This window comes from Lasioglossum baleicum, chromosome 4, assembly GCF_051020765.1.
Source record: "Lasioglossum baleicum chromosome 4, iyLasBale1, whole genome shotgun sequence".
NCBI classification, from domain to species: domain Eukaryota; kingdom Metazoa; phylum Arthropoda; class Insecta; order Hymenoptera; family Halictidae; genus Lasioglossum; species Lasioglossum baleicum.
This window is the reverse complement of record NC_134932.1, coordinates 17179072-17201852: the sequence shown is the minus strand read 5'-3', so window position 1 is coordinate 17201852 and position 22781 is coordinate 17179072. Positions and strand designations below refer to the sequence as shown.

At 37.1% G+C, this 22781-nt stretch overlaps 3 protein-coding genes across 4 annotated transcripts in view; 2 read left to right on the top strand and 1 right to left on the bottom strand.

Annotated features, from left to right (window-relative positions):
* The window catches only part of LOC143208146 (alkaline phosphatase), a 491340-nt gene that overhangs the window by 121038 nt on the left and 347521 nt on the right, over positions 1 to 22781 (bottom strand). Inside the window, exon 3 of the mRNA XM_076422280.1 lies at positions 148 to 322. Coding sequence (XP_076278395.1) covers positions 148 to 322 — 175 coding nt within the window. The remainder of the gene's footprint in view (positions 1 to 147; positions 323 to 22781) is intronic.
* The window catches only part of LOC143208147 (caspase-1-like), a 117508-nt gene that overhangs the window by 33223 nt on the left and 61504 nt on the right, over positions 1 to 22781 (top strand). The window contains exons 2-3 of one of the 2 annotated variants that reach the window (XM_076422281.1): positions 5172 to 5415; positions 7570 to 7665. In XM_076422281.1, coding sequence (XP_076278396.1) covers positions 5276 to 5415; positions 7570 to 7665 — 236 coding nt within the window. In that variant the 5' untranslated portion in view covers positions 5172 to 5275. The remainder of the gene's footprint in view (positions 1 to 5171; positions 5416 to 7569; positions 7666 to 22781) is intronic. The other variant, XM_076422282.1, reaches the window with a different exon arrangement.
* On the top strand, positions 14296 to 16101 carry LOC143208148 (uncharacterized). The gene is made up of 2 exons (XM_076422284.1): positions 14296 to 15506; positions 15723 to 16101. The coding sequence occupies exons 1-2, from the start codon at positions 14588 to 14590 to the stop codon at positions 15731 to 15733; spliced, it is 930 nt and encodes a 309-aa protein (XP_076278399.1). The 5' UTR covers positions 14296 to 14587; the 3' UTR covers positions 15734 to 16101.

The window sequence follows — 22781 nt, the reverse complement described above, 5'->3', positions numbered from 1 at the left end:
GGTTTACACGGCATGCTTTGTTCTGAACGGTCTCGTCACCGGTGCAACGTCCGTAATGAAGTTCGAATCCAAAGGGACTTAACGAAAATCGATAGCCCATAATCGTTTGTATTAGTTGTTGATGTCCTTAGACGCGTATTTACTTACCCTGCTCCTGCGCCCAATTGATAAGAGACGGTACACGGGCATCAAAACTGGAATAACAGTTCTCAAAGCGTGCGGACGAGTCCAAGCCAACAGTCTCGTAATTGGCTTTAACTCCACAGAGCAGCGCCGTGGCACATGCCGAAGACTCTCCAACTTGGGCGTCCATGTTGTAAGTCTGCAAATGAACGAAAAAGGAAGAGGAACTTTAATTAGTTTGCGACATCGGCTATCCCCCGCAAAAACGTTACACGGACACGCGAGCCGCGCTCGCGACAGTGAACACGCCTCATTCCGCTTCAATTGAATTCTTTCTTTCGCCAACCCTTTACACTTTCGTAATCGTTGTCACACCGGATTTGAACTCTTTGTACAGTGGCTGCTCAAATTATTAGGGTGTTCGTCAAGACATATCATCCATTTCACTCTAATTATCTCATTTAAATAGTTATTCGACTAAATTATGATATACAGGGTTGGGGCAATTACTTTGTCCACCTTAAATATTTCCGTTACTTGTAATAATATGAAATGATATATACAAAAGTTGTCACCTTCATTTCTTTAAATGGAAAGACTATTTTGGGTTAAGTTTCCGATTACGTCCATGCTCAGAATTGAATGAAATTTTGGAAATACGTTCTTTTTGACTAAAATAATGATTGTCAGAAGCATTTTTTGCGACTCGAAAAAAAATTTTTTACCATTTTAATATCACTCTCTTACCGACACCTGCCTGGATTTTCGTATGCGTGGATGCCTCTCCCCCCACCTAATCCACACTCATTCTGATCTATATAATCTTCCCATTGTAGATATTCAATTAATTGGTTTAACAATTGAAATTTTGGAAACATTTCATATTAATCTCCAGAATATACATATTTAATATCTTCAACTAATTGCAAAAATGGATCATTACCAGCTTTATTGACCTCATAGCGCACTATATCTCATCACAGATTACAATCGCGCCTACGACTTTGTCCATAAGGTAGAGAGTGACATTAAAATAGTAAAAAATTTTGTCGATAAGGTAGGGGCTGACATTGAAGTGGTAAAAAATTTTTTTTGAGTTGCCAAAAAATCCTTCTGACAATCATCATTTTACTCAAAAAGGAACCTATTTCCAGAATTTCATCCAATTCTGAGCATGGACGTAATCGGAAATACAGCCCTGTTTTGTACCATTGTATTGGTCTTCATATGTCCTCAACTATCTCGTTAGCTATTACATTTTTAATTAGGTCTAAAATTCGGTAGGCTGAAATGTTTAAAACATGTACGCTCTTACATTCTTTCAAATAGGGAAGAGAATTTTATTTCCTACTCAAATTTTTATAAATGTAGCCATCAATATTTAGATTCGCATGAATGCTGCAATTAATTCTAATATCGAATTTCTATATTAACAATTTCATTCTGATATCGAATTTTATATGAGTATCGGTTCGCAATGCAATAAAGTAAGTTATAATATAATCGCAGTCTGGAAAAAGCATTTTACTAGTGGAACCGATAGCGTCAGAAATTCGTCAAATATCGTGTTACCAAGAATGAAACCTTCTGGAATACTGACATATGTAAATTTGATATTTTCGAGTCAGATGGAGGAACTTGAGTTTGTGAAAGCCAAATACACAAATGGAATATCAAAGTTTGTGTTCAACATTTAAGCTTGGAGATGGCGGCATAGGATTCGATGGTAGGTAAAGTGCAATGAGAATTGGATGTTTGTATGGTAACTGTGGATCAAGATCTCTACGTCAATAGTTGGAAATATTCTTAAAAAATTCTTTATCTTTAAACTAGATAAGGAGACAAAACACGTGGCAAACTGAAAAAGAAAATAATCTTATATAATATTATTTTTTAATGTAACCAAACTATCACAAGTGTCATTAACAGCAATAAAAACGAAATTTTATAGAATACTTTAATTACTTTTTAATAACGTAAAAATGATAGTAAAATTATTCTCAGAGATATTAAACAAGTCAGTTTTACAGTTAATAACTCTTTCGACGCTATGTCAATAATAAGTATAACCAGCTGTAAGAATATAATTAATTATAATAACACATTCAGTTTTAATTTAATTGACTGCTAGAATATTTCTGCTGATCCAGGGCAGTTATCAGCAGAATCGGTCGTGCTGCGAAACATACCACAGTTCCGTAATTTATTCAGGATCACTGTTTGGTTATCCTCCGTTAAATCTTATACTGTTTGTTCTTCATAACAAAATACTGAAAATACATTCGTTATTGTTAGCAAACAGAGTGTCAGCTCACTTGCCAAATATTAAATTCTACGCATCAGTAGGGAACTTACTGTATTTACAAATACGAAATGCTCATTTTAATGAATTTCTGTTTTATACGGCTGCTATGTTAAAAAATTCTTTCTCTGCATCATTCTGGCTGTTCTTTTTAAAACACTTGACCTATAATCTAACCATTTTTATCGCACAAAATGTTTAAAATTGACGACTCTCCATGTATATGGGAAAACCTACTTAAATCCAATAAGAGGGTTAACATTGATCTTGAAGAAATGGGTTCAAATATACATAAACCGAAATTGATACGCGAGGATTTGAATGGATCCACATAACTATGACTGCCATAAAAAGCATTAAGGATTATACTCGTTGTCAAACATCTATGTTTTTCATTTTTTCTAAATCAAAATACAATTTTATCTTCTGTTATCCATATTGGGCCATTAGACTAACCGTCGGTATGCAATAAACATGAATTTTCTCTTTCATATAGTATATTTTTTCTCTCAATAATTTTAATATGTTGTAACTAATGCATCAGTATTGTTACATTTATTTGATATTCCTTCTACTTCGTGTTTCACTTACTTATTTTTGCCATAAATGTATGAAATTCGCAGTCTAGATTACTATGGTAAATGAACCTGTTATAGCTGGATCATAATGGCGGTAGGCTCTTTTCACTGTATCTAAGATGTTCACTGGATAGGACCCGGTCGAGAATGTGTTATCATAGTAATCATCATACGTCGTCGGGGGAATTTATACCGTTGTTATGATAATCGATCTTTCTTTGACTGCCTCGTGGCAAGGGCAGAGATTATGAGAGTGGAATAGATAGACCGGATGCGCGATGTACATAAATCTTGTCGGCATTATCCGCAGGCAGGTCGCCTGCGTAAAATATCGCTGACTTCCGGCGGTTTTCTTATTATTCGAAAACCGTGCAGCCACTCGAGCGCGGAGTGATCCGAATAATAACACACCACCATTTCGATCCAGTTGTTCAAGAAGGTCCGCGATCCCACCGGCTGAAAATGCAACAAGAAACCGCATAAAGTGCACAGCTGCGTCCGCATAACCCAGTCGATTAAGGAGGATTTTCCGTTTCAGATGGCGTACTTCAGAGCATTCTTTTCGTTTTCCTCCTGGGCCGCGAAAAAAGCCTCGAGAAATACCGTCTTCGAGATCCTTAGTTTAATTTAAGGTAGCAGTTGCATGTAAACGATGCAAAATTCAACAATTTTGTGACCGATTCAGCTACTCTTTCGCAGAGTCGCCAGATGATGCGAGGCAGCATTCTCTAATGAAGGGGAAAAGATACTCCCTCTCTCTGCCAGTCCTCTGCGTCGTAGAAGGGGAAGCTAGAGTAGGGACACAAGTCTTAATCTGACGACTCTGCTCTTTCGTCATATGTAGAACAATTCTTTATACAGTTTTTAAATTACAATTCAAAGATAAAATTGAGATATTTATTCATAGGTTTATTCAACAACATGATAAGTCAATAGAACATAATGGAAACAATTAATTTATGTCTGAATTTCAATTTAAAAACGCTACGAACTTTTGTTCATGTAAGACGGTAATGATATGACGTAATTTTCAATGTTTTGCTTAAGTTGCATTTCGCGCACGACCGAGTTCGAGACTCTATCGAAATTACGAGCAAACATTTTACACTGTTGTCGGTGAACGTTGATGCTATTGTTAGCAGTTGTCGACGTGACAATATTGAAGCGACTATATCAGGAAAATTTCATAAAGAGAATCGATGCTATCTGCGTATCAATAGCGCATCTTCAGCGATCCGACTTGATCACAATACCGTCCTGCCGTCACAATAACCTACTCGAATGCCACGAAACTGAAACGACATTCCAATATCGTCCTGAGAATTTCTCTTCAACGTCAAGTGCTCTTATACAACAAAAAAGAAATTCCTTCGCTAAAAATTCCTGTATCCTCGCGGATGAAAACTCTGAACCATTAACGAGTCACTTTTCAGAATAATAACTAATATATTTAAAGGGAGCTCCGCAACAAAAAATCATAGATCAACTTCTTACGACATTTTGAGTCGGATAAGTAAAAAAAGCAGTGACGTGATTTCGTGTCATCCGTACTCAAGGAAAAACCTTCAATAACCCACTTGGACGTCATCCGACGCCAATGTGTTAAGATAACACTGTGCCTATACGATATTAAAATTAAAAATCCCCTCGAATTTATCGTTATAACTACAGAACATTCTGTTCATTATAATTAACTTTACACGTGTATCTGCAATCTAAAGTTATGTCGGTACACTTTTGTGCTGTCACATTCTCTTTATAACACAAGAATGAATTAAAAGTCTTCCCAACCCCGATACGAAGAAATCATTAACTAAAAACTAAAGGTATGTCCACACTGAATCAACAACGAACGATTTTTTGTCGCCTTCTGTTGTCTTCTTTTATTCGGTAAAATTCGGCGCCTTTTGCAACATCAACTAGAATTTGCTCGTTCTTGCTTCAGTGTGGACATATCTTAGAGCACCATTAATATTCATCAGCAACCACTTTATCTGTAGCCACGTCACATTAGAAACTATTTACACTATTCTACTGTTGCGTTCACAACATGTCCGAGTGACCACAAGTGTGAACCTGCAGAAGAGACGGATGTATCATCGATACTGATTTTCGACATCTTATCAACGCTTTGATAAGATAGTACAGAAACGTATGCTTTTCCGTAGGTGGTCAGTGCGAGCTAGGTATCCAAAGACTGGACACGCCGCCGAAAAAAGTGCGAAACACAGTGAGTGAAAATCAATCAAAGAAACGTGGAGAGCAGAGCAAGATGGATAAGAGACAACCGAAAGTGGCCGAACAGAAGCAGCAGCGAACAGATGAGATCGAAAGGCAGCCGGAGCAATGTGATTCTTCGTCGATTCAGCCCGGGCCGAGCAACGTGGACGGATGGATGCTCAAAAAACCAAAGTGAGTGACATTTTATCGTTCCGTTTTAAGATCGATCGACTGTGGAACGTTTTCCAGCTCGACGCGATAACGTTGAACCGACTTCGAACCACGACAACCGATTTTCAGTAGGTTTTCTTCCCGTGCGTCGAGCAGTGGCTCGGAATTTACACTCGAAAACTGTTTGGGAAACTAAGTCTACAAGACGATTGACAGCTCACCGAACACTTTCTATCAGCGTATTCTCAAATAAAAACGGAAAGGAACGTCTCTGACGAATGTACAGGGTGACTTAAAGTTTAGTCTCCACGAGAAAATGTTTCGAACAAAAGTTAAGGGTACATTTGCTGTAAGTGGATTTGCCTTTGAACTAGTGGAACATCCAGAAGAGCTCAAATATTTCTCTAGTACATTATGCTTCTGTGGAAAATCAATATGCACATCTTATTATACGCTATTTAAATAGTATTTGCTGAAACATTGAGATAGGTATCTGAAAATAGAAGCACGTGGCAGTCATTTTCCCGGAATCATTCCTGCAATATTTGTTGTATCAGATATATCTCCGTGGGGTTTTATCAGATACACATGATTAGACAAGAGAACTAGACAAGAGAAGCTAGTCTTTGTCGAAGTCTTCTTATCATGTTGTCAAACATTGTTTTAACAAGAGTAAAAAATAGATAGTGCAAAGTGTGGCTGTACGTAATGCTATGAAATTGAATTGATTAAACCAAAAATGATATGGTTTAAAAATTTTCAATATTTACAAACGCTTCAGACAAAGAACTCGATTGAGACATTTGATATGGAATTCATTACGGGGCCAGAGAAAAATGATTATAAGTGAGAAAATGTGGATAAATGTCAAAAAAAAAAGAATTGGATAAAAATCGACAACAATTATTGCTGTTCAAGGAGAGGTTGATTCGTCAATATTGATTCTTTCGTGCTCTGGTTCATCAAATAGATAAAACAGGCGTAACCTACTTCTCCTGCGTAGTGCCTTAAAAATCTAGGTTAAATAGAACGTACCTAGAGATCTATTATTTAACTTATCATTTGTGTAAGCTTAACAATAAATTTTCGTGTGCATTCCAAACAGATATGTTCCTGGAACGAAAATAGACATGTTCTTAGTATTAAACAATATCTTACTTGTATAGTAAAAGATTTTTTTAAGGAAAATTAAAGAATAAAAAAATTGAAAATTCTGAGAAGACAAATGTTCGACGTGCGTGGCACGTCATTCCGAACTCCGGGAAATAACCTATCGACGTGTGTGGTTATGCCATTCCAGCGCAAGGTGTTAAGAAAAAGTATAAAATGGTTTTGCAAAATTCGTTAAAAACGTTGGTTTATATTATTCGAGAAAGCGAACGGTTCTAAAGCTATGATATCTCAATAGAAAGAATTACCATGGCTTCTAGCAAGATAACGACAGATAACAATTGACTAGAATGACTCATATTGTATTGCACACGTTGAATCATAGAACACAAGTAGCATCCTCTGCGACAACGAGGATTTACTTCGATTTGCACAAACCATTTCGTAAGTGTGCCTCGCGCGTGCAATGTTAAACTCTGATCAAATAGAAAAAGATTGCGATTCTACTCGTATAATAATCAGCTAGAAAAAAGTCTCTTAAGGAATCTTACTAGAATAGAACATTCCTGATCAGTAGACTGCGCATCTTCATGCACAAGAATTTCTACATCATTTCTACATTATTTCTTCTCTTAATAATTTTAATAGAATAACATCATTGAATATTTTTAAATTTTTCCACAATTTTAATATGAATTTATTATGAAATCCGCTGTCTACTAGTAGATTGAGGATCTTTATACAAAACAAAAATTGTCTGTATGAAGCAGACGACCTACCTTTGATTTAAAAGAAATCTTACTATTTCATTACGTTTTTATTTACCATTTCGATAGAGATTAGTAAGTATAATTTAATTGGATCATTGCATTTTTGGAGCACATTTTGGAGGTCCACTTAGGAATTGAATTGCACCGAAGCGTGTTTGTCATTCGCGCGTTTAACATTCAACAATTAAAACTGCAAGGGCAGATACAGCGTTTATTATAGATGTACTGCATATATGTTTCTGCAAATGGTCTGGGCTCGCGTGTGTCTGACATTCTTGTCTAATTTTTTCCGTAGAACGCGCTGGAGACGTTTGATCCAGATGATTAGGAGGTCCTTCCGTAGGCAGAAGCGGCTCTGTGATTCATCAGACGCGCGAAAGGTGTCGAAAAAGTACGTACACGCGTAGTGTTATCAGGTTCTGAGAAATGAGTGTTCGCCGTTGCAAGTCGACGGTGCAATAAGCGGGGAACTAAAATTCTCCGCGATCTAATGTGGTCATACTGCGGACCGTATGAAAATGTACGAAGTGCTGCATCCCGAAGGCATGAAATATGCAAATACACATTCATGGCAGGGTACGAATGAAAGGTGAGGGGAATTAACATTTCTACGGTGGAATTAATTTCACACCGGTGTTCGCAAGATGTGTATTGCTCACTGTGGCTGATACACTGGGTGAACTTCCTATAAGAACACTACTGTTTTCAATAAAGCATGTTAATCTCTTAGCGTACGATTTTGTACATGGTTACAATGATTGCAAGTTTTTTATTATTAATAATTTTACGCAAGAACATTCATTGTGGTTTACGAAAAAATTTATGAAAATTAGTTTATGAAAAAGATTTTGCGCGAACTCGGCGATGAATAACGAAATTTTTCAAATATACCAACCACATTTTGCAGTTTATATTGTAGTTAAATAATACGAAAAGCCTCACGGCAATCCCGTGTTCAGCGTTTTTGTAGTTTCATACTCTTTTGACCCGTCACAGGTGCTCTAACCCATTAACCCTCCATGGTTCAGTGAAATTCCCGTGAATGCACGGGTAAGGTCCAAGGGATTTAATATTTTATTTATATTTTTATTAAAAAAGCGTGTAATAAAGTTCGCCTAGTACAAATAAAAAACACAATTCATTTAGATCTTCCTTCAAATGCAAAAGTACATTTATAATAATAATAACTTTAATAATAATGAATTTACTTTCTTGCAGTTTAATGCAAAGAAAAGATTTAAGAGACATGTAAAATCTTATATATTTTTTTATAAATGTTATTTTTCCTACGATCCAACGCAGGTACCGCTAATTTGCCAAATCGATTAACTTCACAAGATGAAAAGTAGTATATTAATTTTTAAAAGTTCTTTAGCCTTTGTCATTCGATGGTGCTAAGGTAATATTTTAAAAATGTTAAATATCAATTAAGTGCTTTGGCAGTAAAATGTGAAAAAAACTGGAATGGTGGTTAATCGATTTGACTGAACGAAACAAGTTTTCCATCGACACCTCGATAGGTAAAAAGCTCTCGATCAGATTCCAACAAGTGTCCCAATACTTATGCACGATCGTATCGTATGTATCGTTTAACGGGAGGCAAGTATTGCAAACAGAATAATCATATCAAAAGGTAATGAACAGATAGTGATCGATGGAACCTCGTGTAGCCGACAACCATTAACTCCAAACGGTTGATCGAATTCCGGACGTAGCCTTTACCCGCGGCGGAAATGTAATTTTCAACGGAGATATTAAAGCTTCCTCCTACCATTCTCGCTTTGTAGGCACCTTTTAAAACCACTTGCGTGCGGGCGCGGACGCAATATTGCAGGCGACAACTTTTCTCTTTTTTCCCTCGGCAGCCGAACAGTATTAAGCACGCAGGAGCACAAAGTCGTTGTTCCGCGAGAAGAATGCGCCGTGCAATTATCAGAAATGAGAAAGACGAAGCTAATGCACCGTGGAACGTCGGTATTCCAAGCAAACCCTAAACATGTATAAATATGTTTATATGGAATCACCGTCCACCTGCTAGTTTCATGATTTCGGAAACACCCGGTATTCTGTCTTATACAATAATATCTTCGTAACTGTCGCAAATGTGTTGGAACCCGTCGAGCGATAAACACGTTCTACGACCGAGTCAGCAAGGGGTAGAGTATCGGTGAGTCTCACGCTAATGCAAACGAAGCAAAAGATTGTAACTTTTCTAAGTTTTGATTCTTCTTTTATGAAACTTTTACCATCGTATTCGTTTCGGTTGTCAGATTAGAATGATACCAAACACGATATAATTACGATTATGTAGCACCTCTTCTAGAATTGTCACCGATGCGACAGTTAAAGAATATGTCGTGGAGTGTATCGACCCTGAATTTTATATGCCGGAGGAACAGTTTCCTTGGAGCTCGAGCCTCTGCTGTCGTTATTCGAGAAGCAATTATAAATCGTAGTATGCGACAACGGTGCAGACGTAACGGGAGATCGAAATCAAGGGATCCCGGTGGAATTGAGTGACACGAACGCGTGTGCTCGCGTTTAGCTCTATCAGCTGCGGAAAATGACGTCTGACAGCGTCGTCCGCAGAGATCGGTCGCCGCTTAAAACTCTCGTCACGATCGATCGTTATCATTTTCATCTCGAATTTCTGAATGAATGAGCAACCTGCGGATACGAACATCGGCCTCGTTCACGTGCGTTTTAAATTGTTTCTATCCCTGTATAAAAAAATATATCAACCATATCGCGTTTAATAGATACATCGGCGGCTGGCAGTTTCGAATTACACTACGAATTGAAAGATACGATTGTTTACGGAAAAAATTTAACATGTTCGCCGTCGGTATCGCACGCTCTGTGACAACCGCGGTCGTACATTTTTGTAAAGAAAATTAAACTCGCTTTATGGACGCTGTTAGTCAAAGCCATAACGCGGACCGTGATATCCGTGGAATCTGTGATATTTCTTCATTCTGTTTTTTTTCCACATTTTATGAAGGGAATGTGAAATTGTTGAATTTAGTAAAATGTAGATTAAATTGTTGAATTTAATTAAAAATGTTATTACATAAAAATGATGGTATAAAGCAACTAGAAATAAATTGATCATTTCATAAAATGAAAGAACCATGCCGACAGGTATTTAAAATATTGAGGGTCGGTAGTATATCTCCTGTTCGTTGTAATTTTGGTGACGATAAATGGGATGTTACGTTTTGATATGTAAATCATACAAAATAGACTTTAAAAGAGTAATATGTAATAACTTCTTATTTAATGATTGAAAATGGGCAGTATGTACACTGTGTACGATTTTAATATTAATTTAAATGAATTAATTAGTTAATTGGCAAACGACAATGTGGATACAAAAAATTGAGAGGAGATCGGGGTAATGGATCAAAAGCATTTTCGCTTATTGAAACAAACAAAAGAGCCTGTATAATAATTGGTTTCACTGATCGTTCATTTCTCAGGTGTAATTAATTTGCAGTTACCAATTTGGAATAAATGACTTTAACTATAATAAATTTACACTTTCACATACTTTTCAAAATTGTATTTACAAGAACAGTTCTCCCCTTATTAATGTTGTTAATAAACTAAAACTTACATAAAACATATCAAATTCTATTAAATTTTGTTTTTTTACTTCTGCAGTTATTAGTTCGTACAAAGTCTCATACCTCTACAATCAGTGGCATTTCTAAGAATGTTTATTAAGCTCATTGTTGACTTTGCCGGGCACTGTGTTTCATGCTCTCGAAGTTTATTCACAACATTTTTAAGACCTCGTGTATTCTGAAGTAACATATTCACGTCGAAAGCAAACAATGTTCTCAATTTCTGACATTGCACAAAACAAAATAAACTTTTTAGGTAGATTACTTTTTTCAAAGTTCTCACGGTCCAGTCATTTCCGCGTACAGAAGTTCGTTTGTTATTACGAGTCATCGTCATAATTACGAATTAAGGTAATTAAATAATGTCGTTGAAACTTTGTTAAATAGTAGGTATTATATCCGAGACAAATTTGAATAGCTTTCAGCACAATGAAAATGAATTTCAATGAGAGGATCTCGCTGATTAAAGTCTTTGTGAGTGTATAAAAGTAATAAGTGGGTGTATAATTGTAACCATTTAATATTATGCAATTACAGATGTATGTCGTTTTAGCATAAAATGCACCGCGTGCACCTGATTTAACCAATTGAATCGATTTATCCTTCCACGTAGAAAATGAAGAATAATTTTGTTAATGAAATTTATTCGTGAGTCACAGCTTGTTCTATAGTTTCAGCGAGACATTATTTCCTTTAATACTTAGTGTAATCAGACAAATTAAATGTAGGAATTTGAATATTATACGCAACTAATTGTATGGTCTCCCTACTGAATTATTTGAAGTTTTAGTTTATTTTCGAATTTGAATTAGAGAATTTGAGATTTAAGTGCTTGTAAACTTCCTAATGGATTATAATATACGTAAAAGAATATTCACATGTGAAAAACATGTTGTTCAGCTACTTTATTTATATCCAGCGATTTCCCAAGAAAGGATGAACCAGCCACAGTGCATTTTGTAGATAATGCTTCCCCGGTCGTCCAATTTAAAAATTTTCGGATTTGTTTATTGTTGGCTACTGTTATTCCAACAAAAACGTTAAATGACTACCACCTATTTGTCCTGCGTTTTGGCTACCATAAATGGACCAGTCGTAACGCAACCTTTTGCATTTTGTAGAGACTGCGTCCCTGGTAGTCCTGTTATATATTTTTCGGATTTGTTTATAGTCAACCATTGTTGTTGCAAAAACTTTTTCCGATCACCGAGACACAAAATGGTCAGTGTAATCAATCGTTTCAACTGTTATAAATGTGCCCAGTGTATTGTGGAAATAATGGCCACCGCGGTACATACTCGCGTCTCGACGCGGGCGCCGCGACTAATAAAACTCGTTAGGAATCCAATAGAATATAAAGTGTCACTAAAAAAATTCGTCATTTCATATGCATGGAGCTAATAATTTGTGGGAACGCGGGTCGGACGTGGAGCAAAACGAAGACGCGCGATGGCTTGTTCTTCCGGCTTCCGGCTGCGTTAAAAGTTTCCCGGGCACCGGGTGGCTGAGATTATCCCCCGTAGCAACGTTATCACCGCGGAAAATGATGTATTCGAATTACGAAGGCGAGCTGCGTACACGACGGAATACAAAACTCACTGCTGGTGGTCTCCTCTCGGTGCATTACACGGCTGGCTGATACATTTTTCGGGCCACCGGAGGAATGTTTCCGTCGGAACGGTTGCCCGCGAGCACACGTCGCCATTAAAAGGACAGTGGACGAAATTTCTATAAGAACTTTCTTCAACAACATGTTTTTTGTTTCATCAAACAAACGTTTAGTTTCGCAACCATTTGTTTGAGCAACAGTATGCTTTCTTACATTGAACGTATTCAGTTTTCATTTTTTAAATAATGTGCGGTTGACAATTGGAGGACGTTTCTTCCATTTCTGACCTTGTAGGACCTTGAAGGCCATTGTGCCGTATACGAATGAATTTGTCATTAGAAATTCCTATACAAATATTACTATACAAATATCTGTTGTTGTAAGGAAAAACGTCGCGTGTCACAATTTCAAAAAATTCGAGGTTATGCATTAATTGAGCTTTAGAGTATAGGATTTACGTATTTACCAGAAAAAAGTCATGAAAACACATTCGAAAGGCTCAGCAAACAATGCAATTTAACCAACGTCCTATGTCAAAGCAATAGTGATCAAAACTTTAAACAGCAATGTCTCGAAAGTGAAAGTATGTGACATGCAGCGTTCTTTCTGACAACCACAGATATATATATAGCATTCCATTTAAAAAATTGAAGATCACTTTCATTTCGACAAACATAGTGCAAAAATTACATACGCTATAGAAAAATATATTAATACAGATATGAAATTTTTATCAATATATATATTTGGCATTTCTCTGATTTAAATGAGATCAAACATTACACAATTCGATGGATATTTGTGTACTAATTGTATGTTATCGTTGTTGTATTAAATTTATTTGCATTATATTCCAAAACATTATCAGTTCTTAGAGTCCTGTGTTTTTACTTTAATATTTATAGTGCATAGTTTTTTTATGTACACAGGGTGTGGCTGGACTTCGACTTATTTATACCACCCGTCCGACCACACCTTGTATAATGTGGGGTAAGTGCAATAACGTTTGTGCCGAGAATCGGCCATCCAACGTACCAATAGTGGGGATATCTAGTGGCATCACGATCCGTACAGTGGGATCGTGATAGGATCCCTACGTGACACCACTCAGATTCTGACTACGTACAGTATTTCCCCCACTATTATCCCAGATATTCCCTGATCCGATAATGGTGGTTACTAGTATAACAATACTACCCACCTTTTATTCATGTGTAACTACAACTTTATTCAGTTGCCAATTTCTGCCAACGTTTTTTTTGTTTTAATATTAGGTCGTCTCAAAAGTTTCTTTCGCAATGAACATTTTTAATAATGTTAGACAATGCGGTTGACTCAAAAATGTATTTCCTTGAAAAGGGTGATTCCTAAGGTAATGTGAAAATAACTCTTTCCTTTGCGAAAATGTTCTTCACGGTTAAAAAGTTATTAACGAAAAACACCAATAAGAGCGCGCTACTTCCAGCTGGCCGATCCTGCTGAACGTGGCGCTGATTGGTCCATATTGTTTATTAATAACTCCTTAACGAAGCCGCGGAGACAATTTTCTTAAAGGAAATAGTTGTTGCAAGTAACCTTAGTGATCAATCTTTCATGGAAGTACAACATTTAATCCAAAATTACGGGTGGATCATGCTGGACGAAGTAATATAAAACATTAGGAGAACCCGCAAGAAAGGGCAAGCGGTGCGCAGCGAGACTCGCAATATGGCCAGGCGTGTAATAAAAAGGTGCAATGAAGAGGCACGCGTCCAACGTATTCAGTACTCGGTGCAACAGTCGACACTTCGAGCCAGTGATTATACTGGTTTGTCCACGAGAACAATCCACAGAATTAGGAAGGCGAGCAAAGCATTTAGCGATGAGCAAGGCTCATTCACGGCTGGAGAAACGCGACCTTGCAGGAAAGAATCGTCAAGAAAATTTCACTGCACGGAAGAAGATAAAGAAGTCATTCGCCAAATCATTTGCGAATTCTACACGGAGGAAAAGATAGCGCCGACTGCCAAGAAATTATTAGTGGCGATCAGGCAGAAGATACCTTTCCGAGCGACAGTTTACATCGAGTATTAAAAAGCATGAGTTTCAAGTGGAAGAAATCGCAGAGTGTGCGTAAGATATTAATGGAGAAACCCGCCATTGTTGCATGGCGATCGAAATATTTGAAAGCTTTGGACTACTATAGACAAGAAAAAAGAAATATCGTATATGTTGATGAAACCTGGGTCGAGAACACTATAGTTTTCCCGAAGTGCTGGCAGAGCATGGATATTAAAGGCATACAGAAAAGCACAAGTTCCTCCCATAGATACATCATTGTTCATGCTGGAGGGCAATCGGGATTTATAGCAGGAGCAGAGCTAATATTCAAAGCCAAATCTACGACGGGCGATTATCATGGACAAATGAATGCTATTAACTTCGAAAAATGGCTTTCGGAAAAGTTATTACCCAATATTCCCCCACAGTCGGTAATTGTTATGGATAATGCACCATTCCATTCGGCGCAAGAAAATAAACCACCGTCGAAAGAATCGAAGAAAGAAGTTATGATTAGGTGGCTGGCGGAAAATGAAATTCCTCACACGGAGAATATGAAAAAATCTAGACTCAATGAAATTATTCAAGAAAATAAAAGCGCAGTTAGAACATTTAAGACGGACGAACTAATAAAATTAAGAGGGCACAACGTATTAAGATTGCCGCCATATATGAGCAACCTGAATCCTATGGAATTAGCGTGGGCGAAAATAAAAAGAATAATCCGCGAAAATAATACCGGAACACTATCGTCTGCGGTCTTGAAGACACTGACGATGAGTGCCATTAAAAGCGTTACGATCGAAGATTGGGCGAAATTCTGTAAACACACAGAAAAAATAGAAAATCAATATCGGGAAAACGATTTTAGATTAGATGAAGCGATGCAGTCGAGGAAAGGAACTGCAATTAGTACCGATTCTGATAGCAGCAGAAGAATTGCAGAAAATTCAGAAGGTAACAGACTATGAAAATTGTTTAATCATATTTATATAGTATATTTTTGTATTTATATAGTAGGTTTGTTAATTATGTAGTTTTTCCTGATGTAAAGAAATTTAAGTACACTAATATCAATAATATGAAAGTTGTTATTGTATTATCTAATACATAAAATTTTATATTAACAGTTAAAGAGTCACAATGTATCGCATTAATATGTTATGTTAATAGATGAATGCTGAGTGTCTACGCCAATTCAATGCCTGCTGTCGCGTCACCACATTCTGTTCATGACCCGGATTAAAAATAGTTTTAACCCACTGAACCAATAGCGAAAATGCATGTGCCCTGATTATATGCCTATGTCCGCGTAGATTGGCTTAGAGTAAACAAAGTTTCTATAAGAATGATTTATGAAAAAATGTCAATGAATTTTATGAAACTTCACGTACAGAGCACAATATTTGAATCCGGAACGATATCTGTCATCAAACATATTTAAACTATTATATAATAGAATCACAACGTAATTAATAAATGGTGGAATAAAAAATTAGCGAGACACGATCGTTCACGAATAATTAAGGAAATATAATTAAGCGTAACGGTGTAATAGCACTAGTTATTAATATTATACTTTACTACGCTTCGGTACGTTAAATTATTGTGTATAATTTATATAGATTGGTCTTTTTACTTCCTACGATCAGTACCTACATCGGTATTCTTTCCCAATAGTCTAACTAACTATTACTTAATAATTTTTATTGAAAACAGTAGCGTTCTTATCGTCTCTATAGCAACGAGCAGTATGTGGTAGAAAAGAATTTGTTGTGTGCCACACAAGGTGTTACATGAATGGTGGAATATCTCATGAGGGATTGACGCTATTAAAAAGGTGTTTCTACAAACGTTGTTTTGGGTATAGCATATGTACATACAAATAATGACGATTATTCATGAATATAAAGTAAGAATGCGGACATTAAATGTGTACTGTGTACTTGATTATTCATTTCTCGAATTACATATGGATGAATGGTGCCCCACCAAAATTACGTAGTCTAAGATCCACTGTTCTCGAAGAAGTTAAACTCCCATCGCCTAATAGAAAAGACGAAGTTACTCTAACTCGTATTAGAACAATTAGGACTGGCTACTCGAGTCTTAGCCACAAAACTCTCGGATTACGAAGACCATTTGCATTCCCCTCGAATGTAAGTGATATACTGCGATCCTGACCATCGACATCGACTATACATACAGGGTGTTTCGTTTATCTGATAACGGAAATATCTTGTGACGTACTGAAGTTACGAAAAAATTTGTTTACAAAAATTGTTCCGTATGAAGGGTACAATCGTATAGTCTAATTTTTTTAAGGACTAGAAAGGTGAGGAGGGGGGATTTCGAAGTCGAATTAAGTTTTTTAAATAGAACGTCGTATTTTTTATATCATAGATCGATAGAGTATCAAATTCTGAGTATAATAGTGTTGACCTCCATATGTCCTAAACCTAATAGTTAACGAGATATTATCGAAACAATTTTCTTTCTTCTTTGGATAACATATGAAGGCCAACACTTTTATACTGAGAATTTCATACTCTGTCGATCTATGGTATAAAGAAGGACATTCCGTTTAAAAAAATCAAGGTGACCTTGAAATGTGGTCTATGCCTCCACCCACACAGAATATGCTTGTGTCTCCATATGGCCCCCTCTGTACCGTGCAAATTTTGTTCATAACATTTTTCTATGTTATGACAAATAACGGTGGACATAGTTATTGTCCCACCCTGTATACAAAACTTATACAGTATAAAGGGGGGCATATTGTGACATAAACATTTTCTGCGTGGGTGGAGGTATAGAGATTTCAAGGCCACCTTGTTAGCTGCGAAAACTGAAGAAGTTCATCTGGAAAATCCTTCAGCAGCCACTGCTTCAGATCTCTGCTATCGAGACTTTCTTTGAAGAAAAACCACGCTGTTTTTTCTAAAGGAATCCACTAACTAGTAATGGCTACACACTTGATGAAACTGTTTACTTGAATTTGTAACCGCTCGTGTTTTATCTTTAAATCGGGCACGAACTTGCGCACTCACCCAATAAACGAGTGAAGAACACGGACGACCTGCGTTTAACAGGGTGCGCGGTGATACGGTCCGAGAAAATTTGCTAACACGGTGTTTTACCTGGCTCGCAGACGCGGGTTTACATCGGTTAAAACATCCGACGAGTGGAAATGGAAACAGAGGGCTGGCGGAGAGACAGAGTGAGAGTGCGAGAGTGGCGGGGGGAAGGAACGAACGACAAACGGAAGAGATGCACAAAAGGCTACGGAGGCGGCGGATCAACCTTTTAAACAGCTCTAGATACTGCGTTCCCGGTTGAAAGAACTCTCCCTGTGAATGTAAGCACGGTGACGAATCCGTAAGCCGCAGAATCCGCGCGCAAGAACACGTACCACCCTGTCGGTTAACAAAGGCTACCCGCAGAGTGCTTACAAACTAGTCATAAAGGCGTGGACCCGGCGCCCATTAACAGACAAATGTTCATTGGGAGGGAAACGAGTTGCCAGTATTATATTCGGCCGAGATCCTTTGAACTCGAAAACATTTCGCGACGGCTGGGTCCATCGTGGATCCTCTCTCTCCCTTTCTCTCGAGTGTAAATCCTCGCGAAACGGTTAGAATGATTGCGGCCGATTCCAGCTGGAGGAACAGAGCTCGAATCCTCGCGCGGAATCCCATTTGAATGGGATTTGTCACGCTTGAATACAAACGTTTGCTGCTGATTTTCCGGAGGGTTGTTTAGACAGTGACTCGAGGTAATTAGACGACAGCCAGCAAGAATGACTTCTTCTTCTTCTCCCAGACACTCGTTACTTTGAACGCTGTGTAACGTTATACAACTGTTCGCGAGCGAATAGGCCTGAAATCTGATAAGACCGCAACAAATATTTATTTGTAGCTAATTATTTGATATTTCACAAAAACGATTACCATTACTTTTCAAAATAACCCTCATTTCAAAGTTGGAGTCGGCTAATATATAACATATGCTCTTTGTTTGTTCTTTTTAGACATTTCCATTGAGTAGGTATCTAATTACTTTTTTTAGTGCCATTTTAGCGTTAAGTAATTGCAACTACCAATTACAATTACTTGTAATTGCACTAAAATTACTTGAAATTGCAGAAATAAAATTACAATTACTTGAAATTGCAGAAATAAAATTACAATTACTTGAAATTGCAGAAATAAAATTACAATTACTTGAAATTGCAGAAAGAAAATTACAATTACTTGAAATTGCAGAAATAAAATTACAATTACTTGAAATTGCAGAAATAAAATTACAATTACTTGAAATTGCAGAAAGAAAATTACAATTACTTGAAATTGCAGAAATAAAATTACAATTACTTGAAATTGCAGAAATAAAATTACAATTACATATAACTGTAATTGGTAATTGCAATTACTTTGGCTCAACCAGTAATTGTAATTGCGGACCACAATTACTTGAATGAATTACTTGAACTGAAATTGATTGAAATTTATTGAATGACGATATTGATGTTATATTATTAATGAGAAAATATGAGGATTAAAGTGGAGTAATGTTTTAATGTTTGATCGAAAATTCCGGTGTCGATCTCTATACACCAGGAATATTTTCTCCTCGCTTTTTCAAACATCAATTTACTCCGAAATGTTAAAATAGGCAGTCTGTGCAACCGAATTAATTTTTGCACAAAAAATATTCTGTAATACAAACAATGTTGCTTGTCCAGATCAAGTGAAAAAATACGATCTATCGATGCAGTGTGTAACGTTTATTACGTGTTCGTTGGACACGACTTTTTCGTGTTTGCGATATTGTATGTTTGGTAATTATTATGCGTCAACATGTATGCCACGCCTGTCGTAAAACATTGAAATAAAAATATATTCCTGGTGAGCAGGAACCGAACACAATTTTCTGTTTTAATAGCCACTTTACTCCGATTTAGTGACGCAATTTCGATAATTTCGATTCATGTAACTTTTAGTATCTCGCAGATACAAAGTTTATTTGTACTCCAGTTGTTTCGACAAGGTGTTACACAGTTACGAATATGGAAACTACGAAGCTCAAACAAACTCATGTAGTGAGGAGAATTAATGAGTTATTAATCTATAGACGTGTGAACATAATCCGTATTAATCGAAAAAATAACATTTATAATGCACTCTTGGTGTTGAAATTTATGCAGTAATTCTATTGAATGCTCGCAGATGCCTAGCTAAGAAGATCTTTCTTTTTGACAACCTATTCTACATTAATTCGTTTAACAATTGTTAAAACAACATCCTACGTACTCAAAGTGAGTATTGTTATCATAAGCAATTTGTATTTCGAATAGTTATCAGCAATTTGCGAATAGTAATTCAACAGGTATGCAGCTTAAGTGTCCATTCATTGAACAAGCCACCTCGCTGTAACTTAAAATAGAACAGCAATTTTAAGGAATTTCTTAAACATCGATTTTGCAGTCAAAAATTCGGAAAAAATTTACGGTCGTGTGTGCCGTTGGGTAGAATGTTCATGAATTTTTTGATGATCTATTGACAAGTAGAACAGTAGAAATAGAGCATAATTCATTAAACTGTGTTGGCCCTGCAATTGACTTTGTGGTAGGTGTAGAAACTTCGAACTTGACACAGAGGGTTTTTTTTAGGAGCCCTATCGAATGGTGTGAAGTAAGATCAATTTGGTTTAGTTTTGACCTCCTCATATCCAGCTGCATCCTCCTGATAACAAAATTGAATACCTTTGACTTGGAAGAACATTAGAAGACCGATTTTTATTGATCTGATTCAACAAACTTCTTGAACAGAATTTTATAATGAGAAAGAAATCTAAGAACATTTCAGCACTCAGACGAATTCGTTCAACGAATGCCAATGTCTTCCTCCGCGGATTCTTGTTAACTAACGCGATGCTATATAAACTGGCGCGAAGGAGACCCCTCGGTCAAAACTGCATTAGGCTGTTTCGTACTTTCCACTCACGTCTACGCGTTGGGGGTTTTGAAACCGTGGCGTGGACTTGGTCGGCTCTTACTCGGCAGACGTGAACACCGTCCACCGAATCATCGGACGGTCAATTTAATTTTAAGTTAGATCGCAATCCCGGGCTAAAGAACTTCTCGTAACGGTCCGACCGTTTTATCGCGGAGTCCACGTTGCTCTCGTACTTCTCTGTAAACGTGTACGTGCGCCGATCGAACTACCCCGAGAAATCGGGGCCGTGCGCGCGCGATTACCACTACTTTCGCACCCGAAGAGGAAGTAAAATGGTTAGACACTCCACGCTCGAGCCTGGATAGTGATTCCGTGATTGGCTTCTCGTGGCAAGTGCTAGTCTCGAGCTGAAGTGTATCTCCGACTTATTGACTAATTAAAGAGGGGATAGAAGATCGAAAGAGGGAACTAGCGGTTCCTTAACCGTGTGCCACGATGTTTCCGTTAATGGCCGTGATAATTGCTAGCGTTCCGTTTACGTATTCCCCGATCGTATGTGGCGAACTGAGTGAGTGCTGCGCCTAATTGGCACCACTTCCATAACTTCGTAAATGCCGATTTGCGGGTTGCCTCGGGGTTTATGATGCCTACCATTGAAACTCACTTTCTCAAGGGGCATTCTGGTTGCATTTTATTTAACCCCTTGCCTTACAATATCGTGTCGGACTCGTGATGAAGATGTTCAACAGTATCTAATAAATATGTATGTTATTAATTTCCTTTAAACCGAGATGAAATTCTATTTTGGTTTTGTTAATGTATAGTTATTGAAGAACATGTAGGCATACAATATAGATATAAATTTTCTCCTTTTTTTAAAGAAATTACGAACTACAAAGAAAGTTCTAATCACTGAAACCTTAAAACAAATCGTAGGGCAAGGGATTCAGTACAAGTGTTTTTTAACGTGCAGAATATACAAGGAGGTCTTGTGAAAATTAGCATTATAGTAAAAATCGCTTTTTGCAACTTGCTCAGTTTTCCTACGAATATTGAGGCGACTCACTGTGCATGTGTAAATGCATTTCGCTGCGGGATAGATCAAGACATCTTCGAATACTTCAGATCCAATAGAGCACAAGCAAAAGTCGCTACGATCTCGAGAAGAGAAAGCTCAGACACTTTGAACGTGAGACTGGCTGATGTTATACACCTGGGACGAAATACAGCGGCATTACACTCGTGGAAATCGGAACAGACGACAGCAGACTCGTGGGACTGAACGCAGACGATCATGGACCTTGAGACCTCGATACAGACACGATTTCGGATTCGTGACATTTGATATCGACACCATAGTCGCCCGAACCGACACTGACTATTATTCTCTATTTGTGGAAGCAAGCACTCGTGATCTTCAGAAACCATTAACCCTATGCGGAACAGGATTTTTTAAAGATATAATGAATATTTTAGAACTAAATTATGTATCAAGGTCTCAAATAACGGGGGCAAAAGAACAATATGTACTGATCTATAAAATTGCAAAAAGCATCAATGTATGTTTAATATCTGAGGCAATTGTTTAATATCTACAAGTAATATTGTATAAGTATTAACATATCAGAAACCAAATGTGTGTTAACACATTTCAGTAATAAAAGTAGCTGAACAAATTTTTAATAGTTTGGTAGTTAACGCAGTCAAATTCAGTCAGATTGCATAAATTAATGCAAGGATAAACAATATGTTACATTACAAAACAAATGATAAAAAACATAGTTTCTCATAAACTGTTTAATATCTGTAAGAATGTTTAAATATCCCACTGAAGTTCGGCATTCGCAGTATTCGTAAATTAAGAGCATACCTTCTTCTCTCAGACATGTGGAAGCTATGGCAAGGCTCGTGCACTGGTCTTCATAAACGAACTCAAGAGGTATTTCAACTTGAAATTTTCAAGGGGTTAAAATAGTGACATGTTTGAGAGTCATTCGCGTAACCTGTTGAGCGACAGTCATATTGAATAGGAACAGCCTAAAATATCTATTCAGAGCCAAGGATCAGGATTTAGACAAGCCAAACCATAGAGACTCAAATTGAATTAAACTACGACCTAGAGATCCGAATTAACCTCGGCGCATCGCAATGACCTCAGAAGAATCCTGGTTTCGAAGCACGAAGGGCTTTTGAATATGTTGGAGACCTCATCGCGGATCATTTAACTAAAAATACATAGGCGACCATTGTAATTTTAAAATAATCACTAAAATCA

Coding starts and splice junctions, on each gene's coding strand:
- LOC143208148 (XM_076422284.1), top strand. CDS start 14,588: ATGAGTTTCAAGTGGAAGAAATCGCAGAGTGTGCGTAAGATATTAATG.